This window comes from Rhopilema esculentum, chromosome 4, assembly GCF_057945365.1.
Source record: "Rhopilema esculentum isolate cy_ngs chromosome 4, ASM5794536v1, whole genome shotgun sequence".
NCBI lineage: Eukaryota > Metazoa > Cnidaria > Scyphozoa > Rhizostomeae > Rhizostomatidae > Rhopilema > Rhopilema esculentum.
The window spans coordinates 3,305,986-3,325,556 of NC_142818.1; the positions used below are offsets into that span (position 1 = coordinate 3,305,986).

Sequence of the window (19,571 nt, forward strand, 5' to 3'; positions counted from 1 at the left end):
TAACTTCATCAAATTTGAACGACTGAAAATCAAAATAAATAACAGGTAGCAAATCGTTTTCAGTTTAATTCAAAGTTTAGACATCTGCAAGTCAAGAAAGCAAAGAAAACGGCTGGGAGCATTTAAAGTGGACACAAGAGCTTATTTTCTTTGCACATTATTAGAAACATAGCAACTACTGCATTATTGCAATGATTTCAAAACATTAAATTACTCTAAATAGTAAAATAAAAATTTCGATTTTCTATTTTCAAGAAATATGTCAAAATTTCTTTTAAAGTGTATTGGAAGTGACGATCTTAACAGTTGAAAGAAGATGCAAAGGTTTAGGTTAGGTTCTTCTCAGGAATAAGAGGTAAAACTGCAATTAACTAAACTTAGTTTTGGACGGGAACTTTCCATTCTGGTTCAAAATTTAAACCCATAAATTCCAAATTCTTAAAGACACAACAAAATTATCAAAAAACTTTTGTTTGTCTTTTGCCCCAATTTTCAATATCATCTTTTATTTTTAACTGGACATTCATTTTGTTAATGCAAAATTTCCCTCATGACAATTTTGCAATGTTTTTCTAAAATAGTATCCATAATTCTGCATGTTTCTTTAGCTAAATGGTACTCATAATTTCACCCATATTTATAAAACTGATACCGATTATTCCATACCATTAAATAACGGCACTTCATCGTACCTCAAATCCATAAAGTTACCTCCCCCCCCCCCCGCAGGAAACACAGAACTTATAATAACTCATCATTGCTCGCTACGGTTTTATCTTGGTAATGTTTCGTCCTCAGGCACTACAACGAAGAAATACATTCTAGATTAAAGAATGCATACTCCAAACATTTCAAATTGACTTGTGTATCTGTTTGTCAAATTATCTATCAAGATCTTAATCTGGGGTAAAAAAGAATAGGATTATTGTTTTGGAAGCAATGTGAAATAATAAATTAACGAATTTAGAAGAAAAAAGTTGGCTCTGCTATCGAAAAATGCTATCAGTATATGAAAGACACCTAGGACAAGATATTCAAACAGAGCACCTCTACAAAACATTTGGTATCATTATTCGGGGAGACGACTGTGATTCACGTGAATGTGCCATTTCAAAATCCAATGTTTGGCACGTGATAGGGATGTTATTCTGAGGATTTGATGCAATTTCAAGTTGTTCTCTTCCATTGTCATGCCCTTTAGCAGCTTATATGTTTGAAGGATTGTTTTTAATTTGGCCCCATGTGTGTGCCCATCGACAACAGTCTGGAGATGACTGGGATTGGAACAATTATGTTGTCACCAAAACGTTTTCAACAAACTCCGGAGCAAAATTTATGTTTTTTGTTCGATTGAAATGTTTCATTTAAAGTATCCAAAAGCAATTTGAATTTAGTATAATCAGGGCTTCTAACACGTTATAAAACAAGCAAGTTTGCCCCTGCTTATTATTTTAGAGGAACAAAAATGCTCCTTGGTGTAAGTGCACTCACCGTTCTTTTTGTTCTCCCGTTTTCTATCTTTACTGCAAAGCGTAGTTTCGCAATATCATACTGCAGTACGGCGTTTTGTTTAGCTGTTGAGTAAGACTCACTAAGCTGTGCAATCAGCAGATTTGTCAAGATTACGCTTGAAGTCATGGTACCAACTAAAATCAGAAAAGTAGCCAGGGGCCTGAAGAGAAAAATTTGATCATAATGAAATGAGCACGGTGAATTTCAAATAGCTTTACTTGCGTAGAAGAGCAAAACATTTCTAGGAAAACGTTTATCTATATTATTCTGGGTGTTTGTCTCTAGGTGGTGGGTTGTGAGGTGGTTGGTTCTAATATTAGCTGCTTAGGGTGACTCAGTGAATCAGGCAAAAACGAGAAGATACTTAAGATTAATATTGGAAGGAAGAATATTGATTTAAGCTCAAGTTTACGAGTATAGACTTTTTGAAACTAATTTAAAATTTCATTTACAGTTTATCAACCCATAAAAACCCATCATATGAACATTATCATAATGACATCATGTCATCCAAAAGTAGTGACCCTGCTTAGGGCTGCTTGCAGTATTTTTTTTCAATTTCGAATTGATAAGGAATAGAAACATATTATAGAAACATATACATCGCAAAAAGTATTCCTCCGTGTTTCTAGCCTTTTATTGCTCCTTTATCTATTTTTTATTTTTGCAATTTATACAGCAAATAAACTCGTCTGTCTCAAATGATGGTAACGATGAGGAAGAAAAATTCAAACTAACCCAATGCCACTATATGATTCAGCAAACGCTTGTCCCTCGGTAATACCGCGAATCTGCCGCAGAATAACATCCTCAAAAGGGCTGAAAACGATAAATTGGAAACAAATAACAAAATACAATTTCATACCCAATGTTATTTGACAAACATAAATTAATACTCTTAAATGGATTCTCGATGTCTTTTTGTAAAAAAGAATTTACATCATGAGTTTCTTAGCTAGTTTTGATTTGTGCTAGTTTTGATTCGTATTGTTGGCAGATAAGCCTAGCCATTTCAAAATCACTATAGCTGAATCGTTTGTCATCCTTAAGGCCTAAATAAATAAGAATGTTGTAACTAAAGAAAGTCTCTAGATTAGATTTAGAAACCAAAGCTTCAGGGATTGAAGATGGTGAGCTAATGATGATAATGATGAGCTGAAAAATGATGAAGATAATGATAAAGTTAAAATGCCAATAAATGGATATCATAAATAAACCTACAGAGACGTCGCTGTCCCTTCACCTCTGCTCGCTATGAACAAGCTGCCAGAAAATGCCACCATTATGATTGCATATACGGATGTAAACACTGGGAGGTTTTGCTTGAACAGCAAAGAAATTGTAGCCAGATAAATACCAGATGCACTAAGGTTGGAGACAATACGAATCAAGCAAAGAGTCTAACTGGTCGATTAACAAATAGCGATTCATTGGTTTTTTGGGGCTATATGGGAAAGTTTTACAATAGGGCAAATCAGTTAGAATTTGTCGTGGAAGTTTTATTTATTTATTTCAAGACCTCTACGTATTACTGATGGTTGAAAATGAGGTCTTGGTGTTGGATATTTGGATAAGAATATTTGGTTCCACTTGATTAAAAAGCATAGTGTATACTTTTGAAATTTTGAGACTGATTCTATGACTTGATGCTTCAAAAAGAACAGCATAAAAAGTACAGGTTTAAGGAACTGATGAAGCTCAATGTAATAGAAAGTTCAGATATTCCAGCGAAACCTTTTTCCTTGACCATCTGAAGAAAGGCGTTTAGAGCTACACCAACTTGATGTTTAATGAGTTCAGTAAAATAAAATACGATTGTGCTTCTACTTACCTGAACGCAGCTAGAAACTTGAAGAGACGGAAAAAATTGACGATGAAGGCAAATGAGGAAATCAAATGCTGGTGACAATTGGACCATCGGAGTAGCAAGGCTAGCATTAGTGAGGCAATTCCCAAAATATCGAGATAATTGTAAACATCATAGAAGTAATACTTCCTTTCTCTGAAAAAAAAGAACTTCGTTTCTCGATACTTTGAATAACATTTAGGCTGTATATTCAATTGGTGAAAGAAATTTGGGATTCAAAGTAATTCCAGAAACTCATGAAGAGCACCTACAGTTGAATATGCAGCGATGAGTTGAAAAACACTCCTGGCGCAATTCTGTTACTCACCTGCAAAACTGATCCAGTTCCATGCCTAGATAGGTCAAGCAAGCTAAAAAGCAAAATATCTCGCCAGAGAGAATCAGTCTACCAAGATTTGTGTGGTAAGTCTCCTGATAACATGGTCCGATCAACGCAAAAGACATCACAAACAAGAACGCCCCGTATACTGCTAGATGAAATCTGAAAAGAACGTAAAGCATAGTATAGGAACACAGAAGTTAAGTGCCAAGAGAAGGTTCCCGGAACTGTATGCATAGGTTGAAACTGAGAAATAGTATTCTTAAGTTCTAGCTAGTATTTCAGAAACCTAGAAAGAACATGAAAAATATCTGCGAAACTCGTAACTTCAGAGCCTTGAAATTGGGTAAATTCATGAAAAATCAAAAGCGATGATTCTTAAAAGAACAGGAATTAATTGAGAACCAAGAAACTTTTAGCTGTCAACCGTTATCTTGCTGAAAAAATCCTCTTTCGAAATATTTCTGCAGGCAGTGAAAAAGAAACTGTTTTTCAAAATCGTTACCTGACATGAAATCGTCCAAATAAATTCCATTTTCGCCTGGCAAGAAGTCGAACAACAGGATGTCTCATAGCAGCCTAGAAAAATCGTTTATCACATAGACGTTTTTGTAGGAAATGAATACATATATTTTAGTAAAAAGAAACAAAACAGAGTTTCAAGGAGGAGCTCTGAGGTTATCTCGTGGTAGGAAAAATCAATCGCGAGGCAGTGATATCTTTTCAAATGGAAAAATTTCGAATAGAGTTAGTCTCAAGTGTATTTTTTACAGACAAAGTGTGCAAAGATTGCCATAGTAAATAGAGCACAAAAGGGCGACCTAATTAACACGTATATTTACTTCAATTTTTTTTGCAGTTGCAAGTTTAGTCTTGTTGTATCAATGTAAAAATTCAAGCGTGAAGACCTTTTCCCTTTCTAGATTAAAAAACTAAAAAAACCATTTAATACCAAAAGCATTGAAATTTAAGAAAATGTAGCTTCTAACGCCTTTTCTTGGTTTCCTATTCATTACGCGCATCAAGTTAGAATTCCAGTGATATAAATTAAAACAAAATGTTTTCAGATACATGTTCCTGCATTTTCATGTATCTGGTAAAAGCATTAGCAATCATCTTTAATTGAACTAAAATTTATATCCGGGACTCATTCTATACCTTTAGTTATTCATATGACTTGCGAAAATAGTAAAACATGATAGATTCATGAACAATGTTTTAGAGACGTTTTAAGTCAAACGGAAAGATTTATCAACAAATTCTTAACAAACTGTCAGAAATGTTTGAGCATGAAAACCTACTTTTTTGCCAAAATATTCAGGCTAAATTCCCGAAGTTTCTGAGCTTCATTTCTGCTAAAGAAAGCATTAGCGTGATTACATGACCCCAAATTTGTCTTTGGTCTTTGATAATATAAAAATAATAGCTTTGGAGTCGAATTCAAGGACTCTCTAAGATGATAAGGCATAATTTTGATTTTTGAAGCTAGTAATTACAGTAAGGTATAATAGCTACCTCTTTGTATCTGGACATGCAAATTGCTTGTAAACAAGACATTTGGTTCCAGTTGAAAAGAACATCATTGCTAGAGTCGTCATTGTAAGGCTTTCTACCATTTTGATCGCCATCCAAAATTCTGAAGTAGAACTGATTTTGGGGCGCAGCAGCTAAAAAACCGCTGGCTTCAAGGGAAGGCAGCATCGTCGAGAATGGGCTTGCCAAGCTATCAAGAACAGCCATTACCGTTTTCTACAAGGTGGATAAAAACTGGCAATGTTTCAAAAGAGATAGGCCAAACCCACAAAGAAACATGAATTGTGATGTAAAGGCAAGTTGCATAGGATTTCAAAGAGTGACTTATTTTACTGTCCATTATAATACAGAATTGTAATAGTTTTTTTGAAAATTAAAGAAAATACAAAACATTATCATTTTAAAGTGTAGATAATCGTGTAGCACTTTTCAAAACATAAACAAAACATAACTGGTAAAGCAAACATACCTTGAGAGTTTATGTCTAATTATTATATCTTTTCGACATAGAAAACAGACGACAAACGAGATTAAACATTGCTTACTCTTTTGATACAAGCAACTCGATCAAATCACACAAAGGTTTTGAAACTTAAAGCCACAAAATGATAAAGTAACAAAGCCTGGCAGGATTTGCTTGAAACTCGTATCTTACCTCCATTCCAGGTTTGCTGATGAAATCAATAAACTTGAATCTTGGTCCAGAGTTTTGACTGTAGTCGTGCTCAAACAGCATACGTACTCTAATCAAGAATAGCAAAATTTTTCAAAATGAGGGTTTGAAACATTGAAGCACGGAGATTTTACGTGCGTATTATCGCTATCCTATGTAAATAAACAGAATAAAAGAAATAGGTTTGCTTATTACTAGAAAATCACCTAGTTAGGCTGCATACAAAATTATTAGCGACAGACATATACTAGGACGAAACCATGGCAGAATTCAGCAGAAGCAATTTTGATTTTACGGAGAAATGTTAAAGCTAATTTCTAGAAACTGTCGATTGTTTAATAATTTAGATTTTTTGATAAAATTCCTGATACTTTTTGGGTAGAAAGGTAGCATGCGGAACAATAGGAGCTCCAAGATTTTAATTAGATTTCGTTAAAGGAACGGGAATAAATTGTAATTAATATTCCCTGGAGGTAGGTTGTGAAAGGGAGAAATAGAAGCAAATACTATCAAACTAACACTGACTGTTTTTTATGTATTGTAAAAAAGTAACTTAGTCAGAGGCTTGCAGTAGCTGGGAATTAAAAGCAATCTGAAAACGGGGAAAGGAAGGAAGTTAAAAATATCTGTAAGATTAACAGTTTTTGCATTAACTTTATTTCAACTTAGAACTCTGGGGGGCCCATGAACACCCCCTCCCATAGCTCTATTTGAGGCTCTGTAAAGGCCATGAATAGTATCTGTGTATCAGGTGTTTTCTGACCTGCATTTGTTGCTCATTGTCTGAAGTAGTAACGAGGCCATCTCGTCATCATAGTTCTTCAGTGCAAGTTCTACGGGAATTCGTTCTAATGGCTCTCCTTCTGTTGTTGAATATACCAACGAAGGATCCCATCTTAACAGCTTTTTTGCAATTGGAATAAGATTTCGATTCCACTTGCAGCCTTTACCATCAAATTCACCTTGGCTCTGGTTCTTCTCCGCAATTTCGTGAAGAAGAGTCATAAAAACGCCCGTTGCCTCATCTACGACGTAATGCTTTGAGTATCGGCACAAATGCGGCTTCTGCCTTTCCTTCGTGTACTCATTTTTGATAAGCATCTCAGCTATTGCTGACACCTAAAATCAGATTCATCATTCAACCACCAAACAACCAGCTCCCAAATTGGCTGTATCTTACCTACGCAGAACCTCCTTACCTCTACATGTTAAAAGGCAGTCAAAGCTGGCATATCAAGTCAAAAACTGATTCGACTCTGTTCGTCAGCCCGGACCGGACTGTCTACTTACACGATATTAACTTCATAACCGAACTGAGCTGGACTGGTTGTAGCAAATTACAGAATAAAGGACGCAGCAAGAAAGCAGTAAAGCGTTTTCTATTCATTTATTACAAAAATTATAAATGGCTTTCGAAAGATGATTTAATAGTCAAAAGAGCGCAGAAAACATTCATTCTGCCATGAGCTCAACTTCTGTTTTACAAATCTTATGCAAAGCAACAAGTTAAGCCAGGGGTGCCGTCCTAAAAAGTTAGGAAGGGGGCTGTGTTGTAGGCAAATAAAAGAGGCCACACCCTTACCACACCAAATATACTTGGATTTTTGTTAAAGACTCTCCGTTATGTGTAGACATTCGATGACACAAAGGGTTGCAAACACAGAATTCGTCCAAAGAAATATAAACTCATTTGTTAAAGGAGGACTTAGCCTCCCAAAAATCTCTTTGAATTTTAGCAAAGGGGCTGAGCTCCTTCTCCACGGTACCACTGAATTCAGCACCTAAATTTCTAAAAAAAGCTAAAGAAATCCGGAAACAACCTGAGAAGTTCTCCAGTCAGCTCAATTTTTGTTCGTTCTAGTTTGTTCTGTTTGCTATATTTTTTATATTCTATAAGTACTCTTATATTAAAACTTTTGCTGTCATGCCTTGTATAACGTAGTGCATTTTGCATTTATGGTAATAAAAGAAGTTAATCAAAGTCTTGCAACATATATTGGCATGCCTAAATAAATCATACAATCCATAGACATCCGGGACCGGGACGCAAAATCCAGGACCAGATGTGTTGTAGCGACCCATTACCTCGGTTCTTAAAACATTGAATTCCAAAGGTTTGGCTTCACAATTCTCATACTCCTGATACCAATCGTTAATCATAACCCGGATCGGTTCTTTCCCTTGCGCATCAAAGTCGCGCATTATTCGATCTGCCCGTACTTCAAGCATCAATTCATTTATATCGACGACTTTGTTTTTGCTTTGTTCTGCTCTCTCTTCAACCTATAAAAGCAAGGAGCGAAATAAAGCATTTTTACAAGAAAATCATATATCTTCAAACACCAACAAGAACTTTGAAAATTTTCGCACATGTCAGAGCTTTATGTTGTACGTTCAGATGTTTATATTCAGATGACGTAACACCAGTAGCAGTTATTCTATATGCAAATCTAGCGGTTTTTGCAACTAGGTCTTTGACTGGAAACTTTTAGGCCTTAGCCCCCCGTGGAGGGTACTCCCATTATGGCCTGACAGGGGGTACGGTCAGGGTCAGAGGGCCAACGCTAAAATTTCAGAAAATTACCCTCTCGAATGGTTTTTGACAAAAACCCTCAAACGGTAGCATAAGAACCGAAATTATTTTCTTTGTAGCATCCATTTCTTTGTGTTCCCCTGGTCCTTTTTTGACAAATTTCTTCATAATTGATTGTTGTTGTTCCGGGAAAGACAAATCTTGTTCATTATCTATAACAAATCGCAAGCTAAACTGAGCAGTTCAGTTATTATCGAAAATGGGCCATTTGGTAGCCATTTGGTAAAACCTTCAAACGGACTGGACCCCCTTTCAGGCCTTAATGGGAGTACCCCCGGGCCTTGACCCTACTGGTACTGCTACAATACATTTTTTACAGTTTATTCGATATATCATCTCCTTTAGAATTATCATAGTACAAACATTTATATTATATAACGATTATGTAGACAAAGCAACCCAAAAATTTGAATAATATTTCCATCTTTCTTATCTTATTATCTTTATGCATTCGTCACAATCGTTTTAAAAATTTAGCCCTAGCCCTAACCATATTAACCCTTACCCTAAAATGTCAAACGTTTACGCATACTTTTGAAGAAATACAAAAAGCAAAACTTAGAAGGATTTTACAAACGGTAATGCGAAGATACGTCGAAAAATACTAAAATAATTGTTGTTACCTCGGTCCAAAAAGCTTGATCCTCAGTAGGGTCTAAATACTTCATAAATGACGACATTTTGAAACTATCCGTGAATTTTATTGAAATGCAGGATCTTTTCCTTTAAGTAGGCCTTTGTTTAAGATCTTGGGCGAGCATAATGGAGAAATAAATTGAAACACGTTTCTTAGATTGCCATATGATACAAGTATATTTAATAATTAATATTAGACATAAAATAGCTGTAGGATCTAAGGCTTTTTCAAGTGGCTTGGGAAAATAATCTCCAGATATAGAAGTCCAGATGGTATCAAAAAAGCAATTAAAAACATCTGGATTGGTAACATCCTTTATTAAACCAACATACTGTCAAGATAGATGGCTATTTGCAGAAATGCTTGTATGAGTTCAATGTTGGTTCATAGCAAAATAAAAAACCTAATGTTTCCACAAATCAAATGTTGGTGGCAATTTTCAAAAAACAAAAACTTCTGTCCAGTCCATCCAATGTGACCACTCTTAACAGGGCCACCGAGAGGTTTTGGAGGCCCTGGGGCAAAACCGAAGGACGAGGACCCTGTAACCACACCCTTTAGATTAGCTTGAATTCATTTATCGTTTATAATGTTTTACTATTTTAAGGCATAATTTTGTTACCCTTAATGAATTCCATTTTAAAATGAAATTTATTACTTAATGTGGCCCTCTAGGCCTCGAGGCCCTGGGGCAATTTGCCACCCTTGCCACCCTTGGAACATGGAATTGCCATTTTCCATCAAAAACACCAGTGTATTTCTCATTTTAAAGGTTCTTAAACATGCGTTAACGATTCAAAATCCTCTTTTGTTTTGATTTTTAAACGATTGAAACGTCCATTTGACAGACTTCTGAATTTTGTAACAGGCCCGGTTGCACCAATGATCAACGGCACAGAAGTACAGCAAGGTTTTGGGGATGACCATAGTAATGATTATTGAGACAATGAGTATTCTGACAACACCTGTCACGATTATATAGAAATGGATATTAAAATAAAAAAATCATTTGACAAAAGCTAGTATTTTTAGAAGGCAGCATTGGACCATGGCTACGTAGGTAAAGGAAATTGAAAGTTATTGAGAAACAAAAAAGAAACCCAGAACAGAATTTTAAATTGAAGAGGACGATTAAGTGACAAAAAATGACACTGAAGTGACAATCAAGTGACGAAAAGTATCAATCAAGTGACAATAAAATTAAAAATAGAGACAAAGCGTGACAATAAAGTGGCAATAAAGTGACAAAAAAAGACCAAGAGTAACAATAAGGTGACAAAAAGTGACCATAAAGTCACAAAGGTGAAAAAAGACCAAGAGTAACAAAAGATCACAATAAAGTGACAAAAAGTGACAACAAAGTTACATAAAGATGAGAATGAAGTAACAAAGAATGGGAAAATATATAAAAGATAGGAAGACAAAGCTTTTACAAGACATGCTCTTTCAAGAAATCAAAGTAGTGAGAAACGTTTTCTGTCACAACGATAAAAAATTACATATGTTATAACAAAAATGTGCTAAAATACAATAACACCCTAATTTAAATACATACAGAAATATAAAAAAATGCTGTTAAGTTTTAAGATTGTGAAAATCTCTAGCAACTTTAATGATTATTTATAACCTTCTTAAAGTTTATCTCACACTTTATTTACAGAAAGGTTCGTGCAAAAAACTATATCAGTGTGCAACGGTACTGTTTGTATTACATAATACACAGCGATGGCTACCTGAGGGTTGAGTCGTGAGGATAAGAGATGGGGCTGAAATTAAATCCCCTAATAAGGCCTTCGATTCAAAATGAAGAGTTGAAAGAGAGGGACGGGATTTCAAATTATAATTGAACTGCGAAAGACTTTCTGCCTAAGCTTCCTTTATATTGCAAAACGTAAGACGGGCCATGCCTTCCCGGCTCATACCTCTCCTATCATTGAAGGCTCTGTCCAATACCTAATCCTATCGTAATTGGGGCAGAGCAACAAAAATTTCTGGTGTACTTCAACGGACTAAGAAATTCCAAGTTTGTTTTCACATAGTAAAAAAAGATCGACAAAGTACCCCCGGCATAATACACCGTTGGTATTTTGAAGTTAGTCATAGACTGTGCGTTCCTCATTATCTTGCAGGATATACTGGCAGCAACATTCAGTATATGACTTCTGAATCTGATAGCTAATAAATTCAAGCCAATTAGTCGTATTCGTCTTTGCTGAAAATAACAACCGACCCAGGTTCCATAAATGACATACCGGACAAGTTCGGTTTCGGTTCAAAATCGTTCCCAGTCTCGTTATCGTGTTCATTTGTTTTTCCGGGCTTTTCCTCCTCCTAAAAGGAGCAAAGTATGGCAATAACAACAAGGAAGTAATAATTAGCTTTTTAACGATAGTGCCCTGGATCCATAAGAAGTTTTACAGTGGAAACCTTGACGGCCTTGCCTCGTTTCAATGTGAAAATGATAGGTTATCTTACAATGCATCTAAGCTGTCTTTCTCGAAAAAAATTTCGATGGCATAGTTTCTACCATAAGCCATCATAAAAATAATTTACAAACTTGTGTATTATGTACTTGTGAATGATCTGCAATGGTCAGATTCTGAGATATATATATGTTCTCCTTTAATGCAAACCTATAAATTTTGGTTCACTTAGAAAACTTCAGTTGTAGATAGGATGCAACCTCTAGTACACAAATAAAAAAGAAACTCTATGCCTAAGTAAGAATGAATCAGAGTGTTACCTTTTCTCCAACTATATCCTTTAGAACAGGATCATGTACTTCAGCATTCCATTCAGTAAATCTATGAAGAGAGTAATGCATCAACTAAAAACACTATTCAAAAATAGGCGAATGAGTTTTTTTCTTCATATAACACCTCTCACGTGCATTGCCACTGGTATTCTAAAGACTGGCCTTTTATCAAAATTGAATTATGATTAAGTTTTGCTATACTTATGAGCTCTCAAATATGTCTACAGCTGAATGATTTAATGGTTCTCTTACTTTAAAAATCCATCTCTTACTATCCCATTGCTAAATTTACCAGCAAACTGTTTAGATTAATACTTAACTTGGGGCTTCTCCATGATCTCAGATCTAGGAGAAGCAGACAGAGCAAACACAAATTGACTGATATCCTGGCCTATGGAGCGGCCTTTGAATAAATTGATGATAAAAAATGAATATTCCCTCTCTTATATATCTTTTATGTTTATGTAAATATATTTTATATTATGTTCACCTGTATCTCTCAATTGTAATTAAATTAGTTATATATGTTGATTGTACATTGCCACAGGCTTGCAATGTATTCCTATGCTGCCTGTGGTATCGTCTGGTAAACCTGTGTATTTTGTAAATTTTTATGGGAATATAGAAATTGATTGCACTTCTAGAAAAATTCATTATAGGACTAAGCCAAAGGTTCTTAACTGTGTCTCTGCTCATGCGGCATTTTTAAGACTCTTCCTAAGATCAGAACAGTGCATACCGGATCAAATGTTGATCGTTGTCTTCATCTTTCGATTGGTAAGCATTCTCAACAGCAAACTCCACATCTTTTCCCACTCTTTCCTTGAATTCTTCTTGACTTTTCTCATACCTGCACCAAAACACAGAATAAAAACATTAAATGCATTATCAAGTGAATATTGTAGGCTTTCTTGATCAAAAAACGAAGCTTCACATTCTGTCTTACAAGGAAAAAAGTTATAGCATTCATGAAAATTATTAAAATATTTTCAGAATATGCACTTATAATGAGATTTTAATATGTTTTCTGCTGTATTAAAAAGTATTAACAATACTTACAGCTGTGCAGCCTCAGCATTCAAAGGAGAGGTTGCCTCGATTTTGTAAAATATTCTCCGAACATAGAGAAGTATTTGCCATAGGTGGTTAACATTGGGCCTAAAATAGCAGAATTCAAATCAACATAGATGGTCTATTATAAGGACAACCTAGCCTTCAAATTTCAGATTGGCTTGTAAACCAATGGGTCTTTAGGGAGGCTTTCCAGCCATGTAGATGTGACATAAAATGCAAAACTGTTATGTCTAGGGATAGGTTTGTCAGCATACTAGAATTGTATACAAGCACTCACTTGAGATAGTAAACATAAAAACCATAAATCTATAGAAAGAAATGATGTAAAGTCCACATGTCTGAACTCATAGTAAAAGCAAGTGAATGAATTTAACTAGGGTTGTAGCCACTGCATTTGAAGCCATTTTGTGAGTAACATATTAGCCCAATGATGCAAAAATGTTCAGTTTAGCTTGGCTTACAGTGTTTTGAGTCAAAATTTATATAGCAAAAAAAGAAATGGCTTTAGTATGATTATGTGTGCAAATTTTCATAATTGTTGTGGGGAACATGATAACGATGCAGGCAATGAATCTTACCTCCAAGTCTTAAAAGCTCTTTTGACATCTAATTCCCCTGTCTCAGGATTCACAGATGGATGAAATATTGGTGGTGTAAAAGTTACAGCCTAAATGAATATATGAAAAAGAGCTCTGTCAAAAATATTACCATTTAACAATTTTACCATTTAACAAAAAAAAAACAAAAAAAATGTAATACATTTACAGTAAACTATACCAAAGATAGGCTGTCTTAATGGTTGTCTTAATGAGAAAGTTGACCTTAAAAGAACATTTGTTTGTGGCCTGTTACTTCCTGCTATTATTTATCCAGCAACTGCAATGATAATGATTTAATATATACATCTATATATATATAGTTCTAAAAATCAAACTATATTTAAAATTAAAAAACTTAATTGTAAATGTACAGCATGAAGTAGCTAAAATTTATTCCACTATAAAATAAAATATCAAAACAAACTACAATGCAAAAACTTAAGTAATTCTTACATTAAAATAATTCATTAATATTTCAAATCAGAAAAAACTTCCCTAGCTTAGATTTTTTTATCTATGTTCTGACATTTTATACTCTGAAAAGGTGTTAGTTAAGAAAAACTTTAGTATGCTTTATTCAAAGCCAATTTATACATAGTTTTATTCATTTCATAGATAATTTACATATCAATATAAATCATTTCACTTATTTAAATATTTGTTCCCAGTCTTGTAACTTACTGGACAATCTCCATCTGGATAATTTGATGGAACATTCAATTTGAACCGAAATACACCATCTTGATAGATACCCATTCGAACAAATATAACTCCATACCAAACTAAAGAAGAAATGACATCATAAAATGGTATACTCAAACATATAAACATGATTGCCTTAATCAAAAGTAGCAAGGTAGCAAAGAAAAGCAGAAATAAAGCATACTAAAGTACTTTTGTTCTGTAATTCCTCAGAGTAAAAATGATGGATCATGACCAAACCAAAGGTAAGCAGAAAATTTATTTTCAAGTGAGTATCAAAAGTAATGTTAGAGGCAGTTGTGCATTTGATTGGTCATTGTTTTTGACCATTTTGCAAAATTATCAAATAATAACAAATAAGAACAAAATATTAGATAAAGCTGAAGAATATGGTTTGAATAAGACATTATATGGCAAGATGTTCCAGTCAATCAATCAATCAATCAATCAATCAATCAATCAATCAATCAATCAATCAATCAATCAATCAATCAATCAATCAATCAATCAATCAATCAATCAATCAATCAATCAATCAATCAATTGATCAATCAATCAATCAATCAATCAATCAATCAATCAATCAATCAATCTTTATTAATGTGTCAAAAAATATTTAGCTTACAAGCTAATTGGGGACACCTTGGACCAGTAATCAAGAGAGTATTATAGTGTAGCATATCAAAGCAAGAAAGTGCATCATGAAATGTTATCATGAAGTCTCTAGGGTTCAACAACTCATAAACCTTTAAACTGGTCCAAGGGTACAATTGATATTTATTATAAATAGTTGAATGCTGGGACAACGCAAAATATCAATGCAAAAAGTTCAAGCTTTAATTGGAAATAGTTACCAAATATATACACAAATTTGAGAGATAAGACTTACAAAACATTAGAAGTACAAAGATTAATGTTAGGAGAAGAGATACAGGTTTTTTAAGCTCATACTTTTATTAATGGCTCACACCATGTCATTTTTCAAGCTCATATAAATAAAATCATTGTTTTTGAATCGTAACGTTGATTCCACAATAGTTTGATTGAGCCTTTAGGGTATATTTAAGTGGCTGGGCTTATTCAAAATATGAGAAGGAGGCCTTTAGTGAATCGTTATAGCATACAGATATATTTTTACCGTTGATAGAATACTTTATCAGCCATTTTTTATTGATTACATTGTTATTTATGTTAATAATAATTCTCTTATGCTAAAAGCAAAATATCAGCTAACCTAGAGGGTTCTCACAGGATGGAATCGCATAAATACCAGGCAGCCTTTGCTTCCTCAAATGGTTGCTAAAAAGACAAAAAAAATCACTAAACAATTGTGGATTTAAAACATTGATGACTGACATATCAAAGATGTAATATATTTGTTAATTCTAATATGTATACAGAAAAAGTTTTTCTACCATGATTCTCAAAATGGCACCTATGGATGTTGTATTGTAGTGATTCCATTCATTCTAATTTTTCCTCACCTATCGCCATCCATTTTTACTTTGTTTATTTTACCTACAGTAATTTCTTCACATCACTACCTCATCACTACACTCTACGAGCATATCACTATGTCAACATTTCCTCTCTTTTGTTTAGGCCCTCATTAACCCTACACATCTACCTAAATCTCAATTCATAAACTATTCACACTGGGCCTAGCCCTTCCTATCCTTTGTTTTCCTTACATCATTCGTGTTAATTTTAGATATTCATTTCTGTATATAAGCATGTTAATTTTTATGTTAGTCAGTTCAGTTCAGAGTTCAGTTCACATCAGAGTTACACAGGCAACACACACTCTCTCTCACTGGCTCCGTGTCCTCTGCACGTAAAATAAGATTCACTGGGTTTGGAAATGACACGTTAGTCAAGGATGGATTTGTTTAGTGTTTACATTGATCGCCGTTCCGATGTACACTAAAGTATCAGTTACTAATGCACAAAATGTTTACCCTGGGTCTTATGAAATTTATGATAAACATGCATTGTCTACTTGCCATGTGCTTGCCATTTTGGCAAACAACTAGTAACTAACTTAATGGATACATACTGTAGTAACAAAACTTTGACTTTAGGCTGGGCCCATTACATTCATTCATGCCAGTTACTTTTCCTTTGTGTGCTTTTTTTACAGCTCCACAACAATCAACAAAGCATGTCACTTAGAATACTTGTGTGTTTCACAACAACATTCTTATCCTATCTTTCTTCCCAACCATTCATCACATCATCATTAACTGCCTAGCCCCTTTTCCATTTGTTTTGGCCAACAACTTTCATCAAAGTACTAGCAATTAATTTTTGTATAAATGGATGTCAAATTCAGCCTGATAGTCACAAATAATCACAGTACATCATACACCTGCTGGTTTTCTCTATGGCTCTGTTAACTCTGCATGTAAAATAGATGCAGAGCAAGTTGGAAATGACATGGTAGCTTTTGTATGGATTTGTTAGTGAAAGAACAGCATCAAAGAATCACATAACACTGTGCGATTCTCATTTCACTAAATTACCTCTTAGTTTAAGGCAATTGTAGGAATAATTCTATCATTGTTGAAAAAGTAAAAATCTAAGAATTACTTGTGCAAGCCAATCAGTGAGTCTTACTGCATTTTCTGACACTCTGATTTGGTTAACCATCTTTTTAGATCTATTAGATAGAGCAATTTACAGTGTATTGAATTGAAACTCATCTTTTTGGCCCTTATTTTAAATGCAAAAAAAGCAGATAAAAATGTATACTAACAATTCTGCAAGCATAGAATATTCCAAGAAAAATGGGCCATAGGCGGTCAAGTGATGTGTATTGATTGGGGATCGCATTCTAATTGACTGCTTCATACTTGACTGTTCCTCCTTGGTAGGAATGGTTGGTAGCTTCTTTTTACCATCTTGATGGTGAAATTTTTTCATGTGAACATCTTCTTTTTCAGACCCATGGCTATCTCCAAGGAGTGAGCTAAGAGATAGCTGAAACATAAAGGTTGCAAGTAACTAACAATTTTCTTGGCTGATTTTCATACCAAATGCTGCATGAAAAGTCACTGTAAGCTAGGTGTGCAGGAAGCACGCTTGATTGAGCAGTTTGGGTCTAAATTTCATATGGCTTTAACTGGTAGTATGACTTGAAGAAAAGTGAGTCTAAAGCAGAACAAAGGCAGTTCCCCGGTGGGAGACCAGCAGCTGGGTTGTGACAAAACATGGCCTACGCCATTGGCGTACCTTTAAAATGATGCAAACTGATGTCTTTGTAATTTTTTGTTGGTGCCTGGTTTCCAGGTACGTACCATTTTTGGCGACCTGCGATTTGTGGAGATGAAGAGTGGGCCCCCTTATAATCATGTCTAGGACCAGAAATTAAACGCCCCTGCATTTCACTACCAAATTGAAAACCAGAGTGAGGAGCTTTCTGCATTTTGGTGTGAATCATGGCAAGTGATTGCTATGCCAAATTGATCTGTTGCTATGCCAAATTGATCTGCTGCTATGCCAAAAGGCACGCCAACAGGTAGGCCAACCCTACGCCAAAATGTATGTGAGTGGTGATGAAAGGTTGAATGCCATGACAGCAAGGAAGATGAGGACCTTGAGCAAACTGGGTGAGAAATTTTAAAAAAGTTGAGTGGAAAGAGAGGGGCTGAGCTGTGCAGAAAGTCAAAGGACCTGGATGACTGGCTGCACCCACAGTCTAATCAGCTAAGGACCAGATGAAGATGAGATGAAATAACAGGACAAAGGAAAGCAAATGCTGATAGCAAATATAGATTTTACAAAATTTTGAAAATTGAACAGAATGTTTCAGGCTTTGGCTGATAACTTATCCTTGGTTAGTATATAAACACTAATAAACTATACAAATGTCACTCATGAAGGAAATTTGACTGCTTGAAAACTGAAAGAAAGGGATTGACTTATGGATATTATAAGCTCTTAGCATGGCTTTGGTTGATTAAGTTGTCTGCGCCTTTTTTTTATCTATACTGAATCTTGAAAAGTGATAGCAATCAGTAAGAAAGTTTGTCTTTCTAAACTAGTCCATTAAAATTGAATGTACACATGATTTTAAAGAGACCAAACAATGACATCATTTCCCTAATTTCTCATATCATTGACAAGTGTTCATGGCAAAACATGACAAACGTGTATGTCCGTTTAGATGAGATCTCGGCAACGCAGCAGGGTCACCTCCCTCCTATTTACCTCCTATAGGCCTAACACACATAAACACAGCTAGAAAGAATATTGCTGACCTTTTTAAGCTGTTTCGTAACACGACTCATGCTCAGATTTTAGCTATCGGTATTTCGGCACATAAATAACAAAAAGTTCCAACATCCACACTTTCCAACTACATTGCACCAATTCTGTGAACTATCAACACGGTTGAAGGTCACGCCATATTGAATTCTGAAAGCCCGTTTCGGTGCTGCACAGCAACCCCGTCCCGAAGGAAGGCATAATGGTAACGAGGATCTCTAGGGGACACAGAATAGAGCGTGGACTTGGCGCCGGTATAGGGGGGTGGGGGTAATACAAACTATCAGTTGCTTGGAAAGGATCAACTAACTTTCGAGAAATCTTTCTTTAAGTTATACCAGATTGGATGTATTCGCTTATATAATCAGATTTATCTTAACCAATAACACCGAACATGGTGGAGTGTGATGATAGTGCTTTACATAACGAGAGAAAATTGCTAACACTGTCTACATTGCTATTGATTTCTCCTGAATTTCGGTTTTCATCCCCATGATCAGAAGAGCATCAAACAAACAAATATCGAATGAAGCAACAGACGATAAAGCATACGTAAAATGTTTGATGCCTTTCCAATATTTGTGAGTCTTATTTGATTTTTCTACAAAGGATTCACCTACAGAAAGATCTACATTCTACAACTCAAATATATCATCCAAGATATTTTCCGTTATCTTTGAATATGTTTACCTGAAGTTCATCTGAATTTTTCTCGCATCTATTCTTCTAATATAAAGGTTTGCTGAAAATAGGGAATTGCCTGAGATTTTATGGATACGTACACAAGACCCTGGTAAACATTTTTCATCAATTCTAGAAATTTTTCATTAGCCTAATTTTTATTTCTTCCTTGATCATATGTTTGCAACCTAACTTCGCCTTGAGTCGTGCTGGTATCAACGAGATGCCTCGAGACAATGAAACGAGTTCGTAGTAACCAGTAGAGGGCCCAAACAGACATAGCCTCTATTTATTGGTGTCTATATTAAACTATATAACCTTGAGAAATGTCTATATTAAACTATAGCTTGGCGTCAGGGG

The 19,571-nt window shown here is 35.0% G+C and overlaps 2 protein-coding genes across 2 annotated transcripts; both read right to left on the reverse strand.

Annotated features, from left to right (window-relative positions):
• Positions 1-664: 664 nt before the first annotated feature.
• Positions 665-10,446, reverse strand: LOC135691032 (uncharacterized). Its single transcript, XM_065208760.2, has 12 exons — positions 9,121-10,446; positions 7,990-8,187; positions 6,668-7,023; positions 5,887-5,974; positions 5,214-5,447; positions 4,204-4,277; positions 3,687-3,860; positions 3,344-3,514; positions 2,734-2,877; positions 2,251-2,331; positions 1,492-1,672; positions 665-801 (listed from the first exon to the last, which is right to left on the reverse strand). The coding sequence occupies exons 1-12, from the start codon at positions 9,175-9,177 to the stop codon at positions 742-744; spliced, it is 1,818 nt and encodes a 605-aa protein (XP_065064832.2). The 5' UTR covers positions 9,178-10,446; the 3' UTR covers positions 665-741.
• A 148-nt stretch (positions 10,447-10,594) lies between these two features.
• Positions 10,595-18,714, reverse strand: LOC135691046 (protein AKTIP homolog). The gene is made up of 9 exons (XM_065208785.2): positions 18,524-18,714; positions 17,020-17,243; positions 15,499-15,563; positions 14,244-14,344; positions 13,542-13,630; positions 12,949-13,047; positions 12,629-12,739; positions 11,878-11,938; positions 10,595-11,465 (listed from the first exon to the last, which is right to left on the reverse strand). Exons 1-9 carry the CDS (start codon positions 18,551-18,553, stop codon positions 11,328-11,330), a joined length of 918 nt encoding a protein of 305 aa, XP_065064857.2. The 5' UTR covers positions 18,554-18,714; the 3' UTR covers positions 10,595-11,327.
• Between the last annotated feature and the right edge of the window lie 857 nt (positions 18,715-19,571).

Excerpts from the sequence above, each read along its gene's own strand:
- LOC135691032 (XM_065208760.2), bottom strand. The coding sequence starts at position 9,177 with ATGTCGTCATTTATGAAGTATTTAGACCCTACTGAGGATCAAGCTTTT. Across the intron at positions 5,448-5,886 it reads TCAGCAAACCTGGAATGGAG|AAAACGGTAATGGCTGTTCT; the intron begins GTAAGATACGAG and ends TCCACCTTGTAG. Across the intron at positions 3,861-4,203 it reads TTTGGACGATTTCATGTCAG|ATTTCATCTAGCAGTATACG; the intron begins GTAACGATTTTG and ends CGTTCTTTTCAG.
- LOC135691046 (XM_065208785.2), bottom strand. The coding sequence starts at position 18,553 with ATGAGTCGTGTTACGAAACAGCTTAAAAAG. Across the intron at positions 17,244-18,523 it reads TTACGAAACAGCTTAAAAAG|CTATCTCTTAGCTCACTCCT; the intron begins GTCAGCAATATT and ends TTTATGTTTCAG. Across the intron at positions 12,740-12,948 it reads AATGCTGAGGCTGCACAGCT|GTATGAGAAAAGTCAAGAAG; the intron begins GTAAGTATTGTT and ends GTTTTGGTGCAG.